At 46.6% G+C, this 12,638-nt stretch overlaps 1 protein-coding gene across 1 annotated transcript; it reads left to right on the forward strand.

The window, feature by feature from the left end:
• Positions 1 to 8,073: 8,073 nt before the first annotated feature.
• LOC119391699 (3-oxoacyl-[acyl-carrier-protein] reductase FabG-like) lies at positions 8,074 to 9,213 on the forward strand. Its single transcript, XM_037659358.1, has 2 exons — positions 8,074 to 8,235; positions 9,013 to 9,213. Exons 1-2 carry the CDS (start codon positions 8,074 to 8,076, stop codon positions 9,211 to 9,213), a joined length of 363 nt encoding a protein of 120 aa, XP_037515286.1.
• The last annotated feature ends 3,425 nt before the right edge of the window (positions 9,214 to 12,638 follow it).

The raw sequence follows: 12,638 nt of genomic DNA on the forward strand, positions 1-12,638 counted from the left end.
CACAATGTAAAGTGCGACACACTTTCGCTCGTGCAATGTCCCCGTAACATGGTGTAGTCCATGTTGCATGTAGGAAATGAACATAACGTGGTTACAAACTGGGAGTTTAGGATAGGTTAGACACTAGACTTTACCTAGACGCGGCACACGGGACGTTACCTTGCGTGAGCTTCGCCATTCCCGATTTGAAGCGTTGCCGAAGCTCCGAAGCTCTGTGAGGTGGGCTGCAGCAGAGTGAAGTTAGCTTTTATAAAGTGTAAAAAGATGTATGCAGAGACTTTCTTTTTTTCCCTAATGCGGCCGTGTCAAACTCCCGCGGCGTAGACGGCCTAACTGCAAATAGCGCGATCGGCGCTGGCTCAACTCTCACTGTGAGACTTCGGTTTGCGAGTTGGTGGGTTTGTATGGCTTGCGCACTGTCACAAGTCCAAGAAAATATTCTGCGCCTCCATCATAAATACTCTCGTGCCGCAGTGTCTGAGGTAAGGAACCGCGTTGCAACATATACAGCTAATACATACCTGCCAAGTTTGGAGAAACGGAATCCGGGAGATCTACTCAACGGGGGGGGGGGGGGGGGGTACTGCGATAGCAATTATATGGACACTCTCAGCGGGATGTTGCGGTCGCCGCTGATCTGTATGGAGTCTAAACCGATAACATCGCTTCCGCATCGTCTGTTTCACGTGCGAGTCAAAGCGCGCTAGCGCTAGGGACGAACGCGGTTGAAGCAGAGATGAAACGACCCGGCCGTCACCGTCGCGCGAAGGGCACATGCGATAACATCGCTCCGCGTGCGAGGCCTGTCGTCGCTTGCTTACCAGTTATTTCGTCGGGCAAGATTTTGTGTGCACACAAACGCATCATCTACGAAATAGTAACGGCTGATATAACCTATAACACATTTAGGATGTGACTAGACGTGGCCAGACAACTTTGCTCATGTGGCCAGACAAAGCACTGGACACGCGGGGCAAAACTGGATTTCCAGATTTTCCTATGACCCGTACAACCGGGAGAAACGTTCAAAATCCGGGAGTCTCCCGGGTAATCCGGGAGACTTGGCAGGTATGCTAATATTGCTGCGTCGCCATGACTAGATTCATCGCAGCTTTGATATCTTAAAAAATACGGGGAACTAAGTATTTCACACGCGTATGCAACAACCGCATTGTATGTCAGGTGAAGTGTGTGTGGTAGTTGAATAATTGTGGTTTGGTGCAAGGTAAACCATTGCCTCGAACCGGCACAGCATTCAGGCGAGCGCAGAGCGCGTGCGCGTGGGTTTGACAGTGCCACTGTAACTGTCAGTGCTAGTGCCAGTGCCAAGGCACTGTCAACGCGCGTTGACAGTGGCTTCCGTACACTCTTAATCAAGTCCTGGCTAACTCATGCCCTGTAAGCGGGACGCTTCAAAACTCAGGAAAACTCCCGGCTATAGTAGGCCTTTGAACAGGAGTTAGCCGTGACAAGCGTATATAAAAAACGTGCACCCTTCACCGCCGCCTTATAGACGGCCTGCAGTATTAGTAGCGCGTCGGTGTGGGCCGCGTAAGTGAGAATCCTGGCTACCGATCAGCGTATGCTCCCGTGTGTTATAGCATGTCGGCGCAAGCGTCGGTGTATACGCATGCGCCGACAGCGTCAGCCGCAAAGGCGAGCTATACTGCGAGGAGGTGTACGCATGAAGCTAACTACGCGCTCTCTCTTGCGTGCGTGAGAGAGAATAGGGGCTGCAACACTCTCCATTGCACTCCGCTTCTGCTGTTTTTTGCGCAGAGAAAAGAAAGGAAGGAGGTAAAAGCGAGAGTTCGAAGATATTGTGCGACGGGAAGGGGGTTGCGTTTTTGGCGCGAGTGGTTAGTTTTAGTGCATTCCACGACAGCGGCGGATGTTTAATAGGTTGGTGTGGTTTGTTGAGCGTGCCGCGTGAGCCGGTACTCGGCCGCCATGGAGAAATTCTCTTATCTCAATATTAAGGGAGTGTTGCGAGGACATAGCGACATCCCCTTGCACGTGCCATGGCTACACGCAATCAGTTGACGCAGGATTACACGACGCTTTCGCGCCATTTCTGTCTCGCTGGTGCGCACACTGCGGACACAGCCCGGCGCATCGTACCCGCCTGGGTGAGTGTTCTTCTTTCTTCACATATATGCTCGTGCTGTTAGCGTTCACACTGTTGCATGCTTGCGCTGATATATATGAATGCTGGTATTGAGCTGCCAGAATATTCTATTGCCGGCTTTTGAAATAACTATACGAGTATGCGTACAAGTAACTATACGGGTACACGAGTACTTATCTTTGTTGTAATCGTGATCCGTCTCTATAGTCGCGCACGTGTTGTCGTGCTGATCGCATTTATTGTGAACTATTGTACAGTTCAGAGGCTTTCGTCGCTCTTGACAGGTTTCACTGAGATAATCAATTCGTGTTGCTTGACAAGCTGTGTAATTTTAGCTCTCGCATGGCTTCTTATCTTTCGGCTAGTAACTGTCCTCTGCATTTATGGTCAATGATACAATGCGGCAATCAAACGAAGCATATTTTTGCTAGCAGTTGAATGATGATAGGACGTCCTTTCATGGTAGGTCGTTATACTTCGCATTTACATTTCTTTTTTTTTTTACCTTTGGGAAGCGGAAAAGTTTTCCCCCACTCAAAAAGTAATAAAACTGCACTTACGAGTACCGAAGACGTTAGTACCGTTTCATTGGATCAGGCGCTCATTGATACGACTAGCGGCATCTCTTGTTTTTAGTAGGAAATATCTGCAATTTGACTTTCAGAATAGCGACAGTCTTTAAAACGCGTTTTGCTGGCTAATTTCTAACAAGTTTTAAAGCCAGCCTCATTCATGCTCATGAATACATTTGCGTATTTATTCTGCCCCTTCACTGATTTCTGTGGTTTCGGGTCACATTTGCCCATTGGTCTTATGCAGTGCCAAGTCAAGTGTGAACAAGTACATCAGTGCATCATGCACTAGCTGTGGTGCCTGTGCAAATTGCTGATCTCGATGAAGGTAAAGTAATGCGTCGTATAATTTAGACGTTAGCTAGTTGATGACATTTTTGTTCTCTCATCCATCATTTCATGCGATGCAACAGCGATATATAACCGTGGTTGTATAAAAGTATTGTTGTTTTCGTTGGCAGCTTAATATTTATGTTGGATTGATCATTGTTAATGTTATTACAGAGAAGTGAAATTCGTACAACAGTCGTAATAAGGGATATAATTGTGTTTCATCCTCGTGATAGTATACACAGAATTTGAATACCTTTGCAGGTGACAGAACCTTCTGACACAAAAGCCAGGCGCAGTTTTATCGAGCAACTGGCCAGGAGCTCGCACCTTGCAGGGTCTCCAGCAGCAGCAGCAGCAGCAGCAACACCGGCCGTGGTGTTGTTTACAATGCCGTAACTGAGCATACAATCTTTCTTCTTGTGTTTTTATTCATTTTCCTTTTTCTTGCGTTTCACTCCCATCTAAAAATCTTATTTACTTAACGAATGAATCGCGAGTCTATTGTAAAACAGCTTTCGTTGTACGTGATTCTCATCAAACTGCGACTGTGCTCTGGTTTTCACTTGCAGCCGACATTCGAAACAGAGCTTCATTTCTAAAAAAACTGGAAGTTTCATAGAGAAGCTCAACAAAGTCAGTCATCTTCGGTCAGACGTTCAATGCCCGCATGTATTTATTTCGTGGAGGTCGACGAGTATTTCTGAGGAACTGATGCTAAGCTTTCTTTCATAACTGTGGTAAGTTTATGGTTAAAACTTAAAATACTATAAGAAAGCTTCGTTAGCAGCTTCTGAAAACACTTTTGTAATTTCCAACTTCTGTGACACTATCTGTTTAAACAAAATTCGACAAGGTGTACAACAAAATGAGAACAACCGCTTCCCAAGTAGAAGCTTTTTGTGATGGGCGAAAAGGGCAGGTGATCTAAGAACATAACGTCGAATGTGTCTTCTTGCTTTTTTTTTTCGTCAGGATGACATGCCAGCAGCCCGCCCATCGCCTGACCCCGGAGTTTTGGAGAGAGTACGACAACAAGCATTTCTACTGCGATCAAGTGCAAGAGAATTTGAAACGTTCGGTTGGCACAGTTCTAGAGAAATTTGTGCTTGACAATGTACTATATTAAGGTCCTTACGTACCCAACTGGGTATGCTCAATGCTTCGTCTTGTGCAGAGTGCAATGAGAAATACCCAGTTGTTTCCCAGGTGTTTTGCCGGTGGGAAGCTGCTGAAGAAACATTGAAACGATCGAAAGAAATGATCAAAAGCACCAGAATATCGGATGTCACGTTTATCGTTTCCTTCAGCGCTGATCATTGCTTTTAGTGCTGTTTGTATTTTTTTACTATAAATGCTTATTTTTACACGTGAGTACCTGTTTCTCGCATGCTTATACACGCTAGACACAGCAGGTACTGTTGAACTATGAAGCTGATAGGGCCAGTCAAGTCATTCTCAACGAAAATGATTCCGCTGAACAATACATTTACGAGGAACATGGTGCATCCATGCTTTAACCGCCGCTACTGAAAAAAAAAAAAAGAATGCGAAGTTTTATACGCATGTCTAAACACACTTCATGCTTATAGCTTCCAAGTTACTTGTAGTGGTTACTCTAGGCAACCATCAAGGGGAAAATGAGCGTAAAAACTCTCCTATGTGATGTAGTCGGTTCACGTTAAAAAAATCCCAAGTGGTTAAAATTAGGCACTAATAAAACTCGGTACCCAGAGCTTCGTGTGCACAATTTCTCGTGTTTGTTGCCACTGCGCATCTGTCAAAGACTAGACACTGGTATACGCACGTTACTTTCCGAATACAGTATAGCGTACGTGCCCAGCCAACGCAACGTCTGCGTACACAATTCTAAAACTTTATTAGCCTTAGCCAACAATCAACCACTACACGGCGTGCCATTTGATGTCAAGGGAGTCCGCATTAGGGATACCGCAACCTGACTGCTTTCTTGGTTCTTTTGCATGCCACAAACACAAAAAATAGTAATGAAGACGCTGGATAGGATCAGTGGGGGATTAGTGAAGAGACCTTCGTCCTCAAGTGGACATAAAATAGGCTGGTAATGATGAAAAACAAAATGCTTCCTTGGACAAATGCGCGAATCGTTTGCCGTGAAATGTACATATCTAATTTAATGTCTATTAAAAGCAACGGCATGCTGTCGAAATCAAGTGCGAGCAATAGAGCTCCCACGAGGTTTCTAGATTTCGCAAAACCGTTCACGCTTTTCTCCTAAATCCATGTTAAGCAGTGCCTAAGTCTGGAAAACAATATTTGCATACTTAAATTACCGTCCTCTGGAACGTACGTATGTGCCAGCGCGAAGTGCGTACGCCGGTGGGTGTACCTCGTAATAACATCGCTTCATTGGCCTAAAAAGTTCAGAAATCGTCAAACACCCTCATGTTGGACAAATGGCCACTCTACGTTAACTTTCTTGGGATAATATATCATAGTTTAGCAGTTTAGGTTCCTCGTGACGCCTGCCACACTGAGGCGAAACCGTTTTGTATGTGCGCAATAAAAGAAACTAAAAAATCCAGCTTGCACCAAAACTTGCATCCTTCATAGACCATACGTTGTCTTTTAGCATCTGCGCATAGCTCTGCAACACTAGAGCCTATTACTCGATGGTGTCAAATTCATTTTCTATTAATGCACCACTATACTACGTTCTGGATCTCTGGTGTGCGCAACACCTCTCAGTAATCCGCACATAAAAAAATTAAGTGCGTGTACACGTGAAAAAAATCCCAGAAGGCTATCCCATGCACTCTATAGCACAACAAACTAACAGTCGCGTGCGCATGCAAATGCAGCTGTGTGGATGTAGCTCGCCAATTTTGCGTGTACCGCCGTATTAATCGCTGCGACATATGCCAAAAATTTATTGAAAGGTGATACTTGTATAGAGTTAGGCAATGCATGCCCATGAAGGTGCCTTTCGCACAATTACTGCGTATAGTACATTGCATGGACTCGCGCTTCCAGAAAATATTCTAGTGAACTTATGTGAAAAATATTGTATCATCCAGTGTGAGTTTAGCGAATTCTCCGCATTGAGACGAGTATGAGGTGATTTAACTTGCGCGGCGGGACCGCTATACCGGCATGAATCGAGATGTTCTAAAAAATATGGCCACTGATGGAGTCGTAGCAGAACGTCGCAAATATTTCGGCGATAACTACTGCCGGATATAAGATCCTGTTCATGTTAGCAGCCAATTCCCGCCTGCGCACTGCGTGTCAGACAACGGCGAATACCGAGCCGCCATGTCTTTAGCGTGGACAGCCCACTTCACGAGTCACGTCTGTCGCGCGAGTGTCGTCCAAAGTAAGCGCATGTGAGAGGCACTTCTTCCGCGGCGCAGTCCGCCGAGCGACCGCGAAGCTGCATGCAGTCAGCTCTACCTCCTCGCTTCCATGGTCGACCGAAACGTGGGCCGCACTTTCTGTTGAAGCAAAAATAATAATCTGCGGGAATAGTGTCATTCGTTTGAGGGGAAGCGACGTGCACTATCCAACGTTTAGACCCAAGATGAGTTCCTTTACAAGTGAAGTTCATCTGCAGTGCGTGCGCGGCACACCCCACCTGCTCGAGCGTGTTCGCATATTATACATATTGCCGACAATACCACGGTTATCAGCGCATGTTCATCTCAGTGTGTAATTATTACGCGGAGAGGGTCGAGCCAACAACGGTAAGAAGTAAAAGATCCTGACATATGAGCGTGAGCGCTTTGTTCTGAAGCACCGTCGACTACGGCTTCGAAAGAAACTGAATAGGCTTAGTGACGATATCGGCTACCGGCCCGGTAACCGTCGGCGGTGAAGCGGCCAGCGACGTTACCTAGAACACGGCTAATCTCCGTCGTTGCTACGTCGTTGCTACGGCTACGTCGCTGTGCGCTTGGCACGGATGAATTCCGAGCTCACGTCCCACGGCAAGCGAATCTTGACGTTGAAAACTCGTTCAATCCATGAAAGGCAACAGGCTGGCGGCTTACTTGAATAGAACTGGGGTATTATGAACGCTAAGATTCCTTAAATGTCACTGAGGTGCCAGTGCCAAATATATGCGGAACAGTTTTACCTTTTATACCAAACACGCAAATTCGCTTCAAGCATGCTCCGAACAATAACTTGAGTGATCCCGTATATATTCTCACGAATGTCATTTAAAAAATGTCTCCTTACGTATCACTGAACGCTGCATGTATTATAACGATCTCCACTGCACTAATAAGCCAGTGTGTAGCGACCTATTGGTACATATAAACCCCCGTTCTTTTACAACGCTGTGGTGGTGAAAACATTTATTGACAGAATTTCTGCGGAGAAGCTCCGGATATGCGAAGGTTCTTGACTTGCGGTGGGGGGGGCGCTCAGTCCAGGGCTCCGCTCGCAGCAGCCGCTCTACCGGCCCGGTCAATTAGACTCAGCTGATCATCCAGGTTCTCGCTGGCCAGCAGCTGTTCCCATCGCTCCGCTGTGGGATTTTGTATCGGGGGTAAGGCTGTAATGGCCTGGCATGCCCACGTAACGTGGTACAGAGTAGCTTTTGCTGGGCACCATGTGCAGTAAGAAGAGTATGCAGTAGGATGCATTTTACTGAGGGTGTGCAAATTTGGAAACGTGCCGGTTTGAATTTACCTCCAGCTGACCGATTCTTCTTATTTTAATGTTCGATGTGGTAGGGAGGTAAGTTTGTCTGAGTCCTCTGTAATGGTTAGGATGGCCGAGTAGTCGCAAGGGACGGGGACGGGCTCCTCAGAAGCGGAGTTGAAAGGTGCTCGGCTCGCATACCCTCGAGCTACCCTATCCGCTGCCTGGTTTCCCTCCAGCCCCATGTGACCCGGGGTCCATATGATCCGATGCCAAATCCGGGGTGTGTGCGTACTGGAATGCTCGCCAGTGTCTGTAGCGTTCAGGAGGATATTGAGGGCGGGTTGGCTGATGCGCCCTTTAGGATAATTTGCGGCAAGCCGCTTGAGAGTCCGTCAGAACAGTGAGCGGTCGTTGATGTCTGTAACCGATGGCGAGAGCGAGCGCGATGGCCGTTTCTTCAGCCTCAGTGATGTTGTGGCACCGCACGGAAGCACTGGTACGTTCTTTGAATGTGTGGTCCACGACTGTGGCTACTGCCTTGGTGTTCGCGAGATTGTAGTTGCCGGCGTCAACATAGTACGTGGTGTTCTTGTGCCCATGCTCTCGTTCGTCGCCGCGGCGTGATGTGGTGTAGTGGTTAGCGTACGCGCTTGCTGATCGAGTGTTCGCAAGTTCGAATCCGCGAGTGTTTGTTGTGAATTTTTCTGTGGTTTACTTCTGAGTGTAATACGTGTATATGGATTATGTATATCATACGATATGTGTCTAAGCCTCCGAATCCCCGATTAGAGCTTAAAAGGTGGCTTAAAATCAATTTTTTGTTTCGCCGCTCCATACACCGCCTATAGCTAGGACGTGCCGTAGTTGGGACACACCGTAGCTAGGCTCACGCGGAACGAGGAGATCTCCATAGCCGGCCTCGTAACTAGCCGGGATTGGAGACGAAAAATCTCCGGCCTATTTGAGTCCCGCCTATTATATGAGCCGCTGAGAAAACTACTACGCCGCGGGACGGCTACGGGCGACGCCGGCTACAGGTTGTGCCGGCTAAACAAACAGTCTATAGGCGTTAGATTTTTCGTCTCGTTTCCGGGCTATAAACTGCAACTTCAAGCAGGACATGATTAAGAGTGTAGGGCAAGTTCTCTCCCTGTATTAAACTGCGGCCGCAGTTTCGTGAACAGAAAAGCATTCAAAGATTCTGCTTGGGCATTTAAACCACTAAGCAAGTCTGACTGCAGTTCCTTATCTGTAATGCATGACCTGCATTTCGCTATTGCCTAAAGCGCTCAATGTAACCACCCGCGAATGTTGGAGTTTCAGGCTTTTCTTTTATCAACTGTTTCCTCCCAGGGCCTGGAGAATGTTGCCAACGATAAACACGCCCTTGGACGAATAGGCACGCCGGAGGAAGTTGCCCGCTCCATCGCCTTCCTGGCGTCCGATGACGCAGCGTTTGTCACGGGAATCACGATGCCCATCGATGGTGGATTTCTCCTTTTATCCAGCATCTCGGGTGCCCCCAAAGTTCTGGATGCCTTGCAGACTGCTTGAGAAGCCCAGAACGTGGCCTTCCGTGGCATTGCCCGTGTAACCAAGCTTCTCCAAAGGATGAAAATAAAGTCCCGACAACCCTTCGTGCTGAAAGCGTTCGGTGTCTCTGAGTTAAACCGTTTTCTTGATTCACGCTCTTCGAAAAAAAAAACGGTTCACATTGCTTTTGCCCGATGTCACTATAAAGGCATAGATACAGCGTCTATACCATACAGTTTCACATTAGACGAACTCTCGCTGCTAAATAAGTAATTATAGCACTAACGCCTCATTAATTCCAATAAAGGAAGCACGCTGAATTTTGCTCCATCGTTTACACCCCAAGCATGAAGGCAAAATAAAGATTGTACATACTACCACAGGTCGCCTTAGTTACTGTCGCATTCATTGTCTCTGAAAGTATTAAGAAATCATGGCAGAAAACACTGTGTTTCAGCTTATCATATCTATGACCTGCCTCACACTCTCCGTATTCTTCAGATTTTAAATGGGGCGTTTCTTCATTCTTAGTTTCAAAATTTGGAAGATGCTTAGAACTTTCGAGATTGTAAAGGTGAAAGTCTACCCGGACACATAGTGATGTGGAATGAAGCTCTGAGCACACGACGCGACGTATGGACACCGTGCAGCGGAGTTTCCAGAATACGAGAGCAACGCAAGAACGCACAGTCGAAGCAGAAGCAACTAAAATGGGCCTGGACCTGGCGGGAAGCGATCGCTTCTCCCCTCATTCTAGGCCCTGCCACCGGCAGGGCAATCCAGGTAGGTACGGTGTGGACCATGATTCTCACCAACGCCTCCTATGGAGGAGGAGGCGCTTGGTCTTACGTTTAATCATGGCCCTGCTGTGCTACTGCCAGCGCGAAAGGCGCAAGGACGAGCACGCGCGCGCATGGTCTTTCTTTTTTTTTTTTACTCACACGACGCAAAAGAACGACGTGGACGCAGTAGACGGGCAGGTCGGGCAATTACGCAGTTTGCTATATATTTTCTACTAAATTTTTGGACCCTCACACGAACTTACACATAAACATTGCAGGCACGGGCAGAAAAACTCGCACGTACTGTATGTTGATGCTGCTCGAAAGAACAGTAGGGACCGTTACACCACATGCGCGGTGACAAGCAACGGGGGAACCTATTACCAAATTTCATGAATACCTATGGAGTGGGATAGGTTTCAACAGCAGGAAAGTGCCTCAGAGCAGGCTGGCCGACGTTTCGATAGGGGACCTATCTTTGTCAAAGGCGCCTTCTCATACCTGGCGTGTTAGTTTCAAGGGGGTTAGTGCTGACGTCATGTCAAGCGGTGGCGCGTCTGTTGCTGTTGGTAATTTCTGCTGGAAAGAGAGAAACTCGAAAGCAGAGGAGTGTAGCCATTGCCACATTTCAAGCAAGTTTGCAACCACGTTCGGGTCTGCCGTTTGCAGAGTTAAATGGAGCTGTAAGAAGAAAGAAAAAGAACAAAAAGACAAGAAGCGCAAATAAAAAAAAGGCGGGGTACAACAACGCGAGAGGGCGAGTGCAGCCATCACAAAGAGCTGCAGAAGATGGTGGCGTATGTTAAAGGTCCGCCTGTGTACTTTAAGTGATATTGAAATGGGTGCCTGAAAGCCTCGTGCTTAATGGGCGAAGTCATTGGCTGACATATGCATCGTCTTCAAAAGTTGGGCCGCCGTCAACTAAGGAAAAAAAAAAGAAAAAAAAAAGGAGGGACGGCCGGATCGGGAACAATCGGAATAAGAAAACGCAGCAATTTCCCGAGAAGGCGAGGGCTGTGAAAATGCTGTGCAGGAGTGGTCTCTAGAAGCGCGGAAAGGGGAAGGGAACCGTGGTTCGAAGTCACTAGAACATGAAAACATCTTAGGAGTATAATATATACACACATATCTGCACATTTACACATGCAAGATTACGAGATTTTAAAAATGAATATTGAGAGTGTATTATGGGAGCTGGTCGGGATTTATTTTGCGAATAGGTTAAGGTTTTTTGAAAGCTGAGCGTACTTTATATCTCCTAGTATTATAGAAATGATGCTATGGCTTTTTGTGATTCCCAATTATCCCGTGCTAGATTTATTCCTGATGGGTGTAGGGATTGAAATTTGTGTATCAAATACGAATCCATGTATTTCCTCTCACGTGGTGACCGGAAATTTGTTTTAGAATGTAAAGTTTGGCTTGATCGAAATTGTGGTCTTGTTGATTGAAGTGGCTGGCTCCTGCTTTTGGTAAGTTGTGCTTTGTGTCTGTGCGGTGGCCGTTCAATCTTACCTGAATTGGTTGTTCAGTTTCGCCTATGTACTGTTTTTACAGGTGGTACATTCAATGCAGTAGATCAGGTTGTTTGAGGTGCAGGTGAAGTTCGATGTTACCTTGTGAAGGTAATGGGATGCTGTGCTTTTTACGTTGGTGGCTGGCTGTATATGTTTGCAGGTAGAACATCTAGAACGCCCACAGAGTCCAGATGTTGGTGTAGTTCTTGTTGCGAGTTTTGCATGCACGAGCATATCTTTAAAATTGGCGTTGCATCTGTAGGCAATCTTAGGCGGTTCGGGGAAGATTTTTTTAAGTTTCTGGTTGGTTGTTAGAATCGGGTAGTATTTTGTGAGGGTGTTGTTTATGTTCGCAAGTGCGTTTGAAAATTTTGTAGTCAGAAGAGGCGTTGTTGTGGTTTTAGGGCGTGGTTTGAGTGTGTCAGTGCGGTCTAGTTTTAGTGCGTCCATGTAAGCCTTATGAAGGAACGCGTTTGGGTGGCTTCTCTTTTGTAGTGTTTCTTTTAGGGTAGTAAGTCTGTTTACGTAATCCTCATCTTCTACGCATATGCGACGTGACCTTGTTGCCTGGCTCCTGAAAATGCCCTGTTTAACATGTTTCATGTGATGGCTAGTATAATCTGTTTGAATCTGTTGGTGATGGCTAGTATAATATGTTGGTAATGGCTAGTATAACCCGTTTGAAACCTATGCCACTCCGTGTATCCATCTGTCGGCTCCCCATTTTTGACCTTGAATACCTATGGTAGCAGAAGGTAACGGGACAGAAGAACATCACGGAGACGCACCACACAACGACTACACTTCCAACAAATGATTATTTTGGGGCACCACGTGTGGTTCTTATACCACTTTTTTTGCACACGGCTTTTTTATAACGCACACGGAAACATAATCATTTATCACACTTTTCAGCTCATGCGCTAGCTTATGCAACTTTTTTTCGACGAGCGCAATCGACGGACTGCTGATACATGCACTACCAGCCCTACCTATTCATTCAGCTTCTAAGATTAAGCATGATACTTCACACCCTACTCCTACCTAAGATGGTGGTATCTTGAAAGCATGGATAACAATTGCATTTCTTGCAGTGCAGGGACAGGAATCCATTCTGGCGGTGTCTTGTTCACTTTGTTGCTATGCT

This window comes from Rhipicephalus sanguineus, chromosome 4 (assembly GCF_013339695.2).
Source record: "Rhipicephalus sanguineus isolate Rsan-2018 chromosome 4, BIME_Rsan_1.4, whole genome shotgun sequence".
NCBI lineage: Eukaryota > Metazoa > Arthropoda > Arachnida > Ixodida > Ixodidae > Rhipicephalus > Rhipicephalus sanguineus.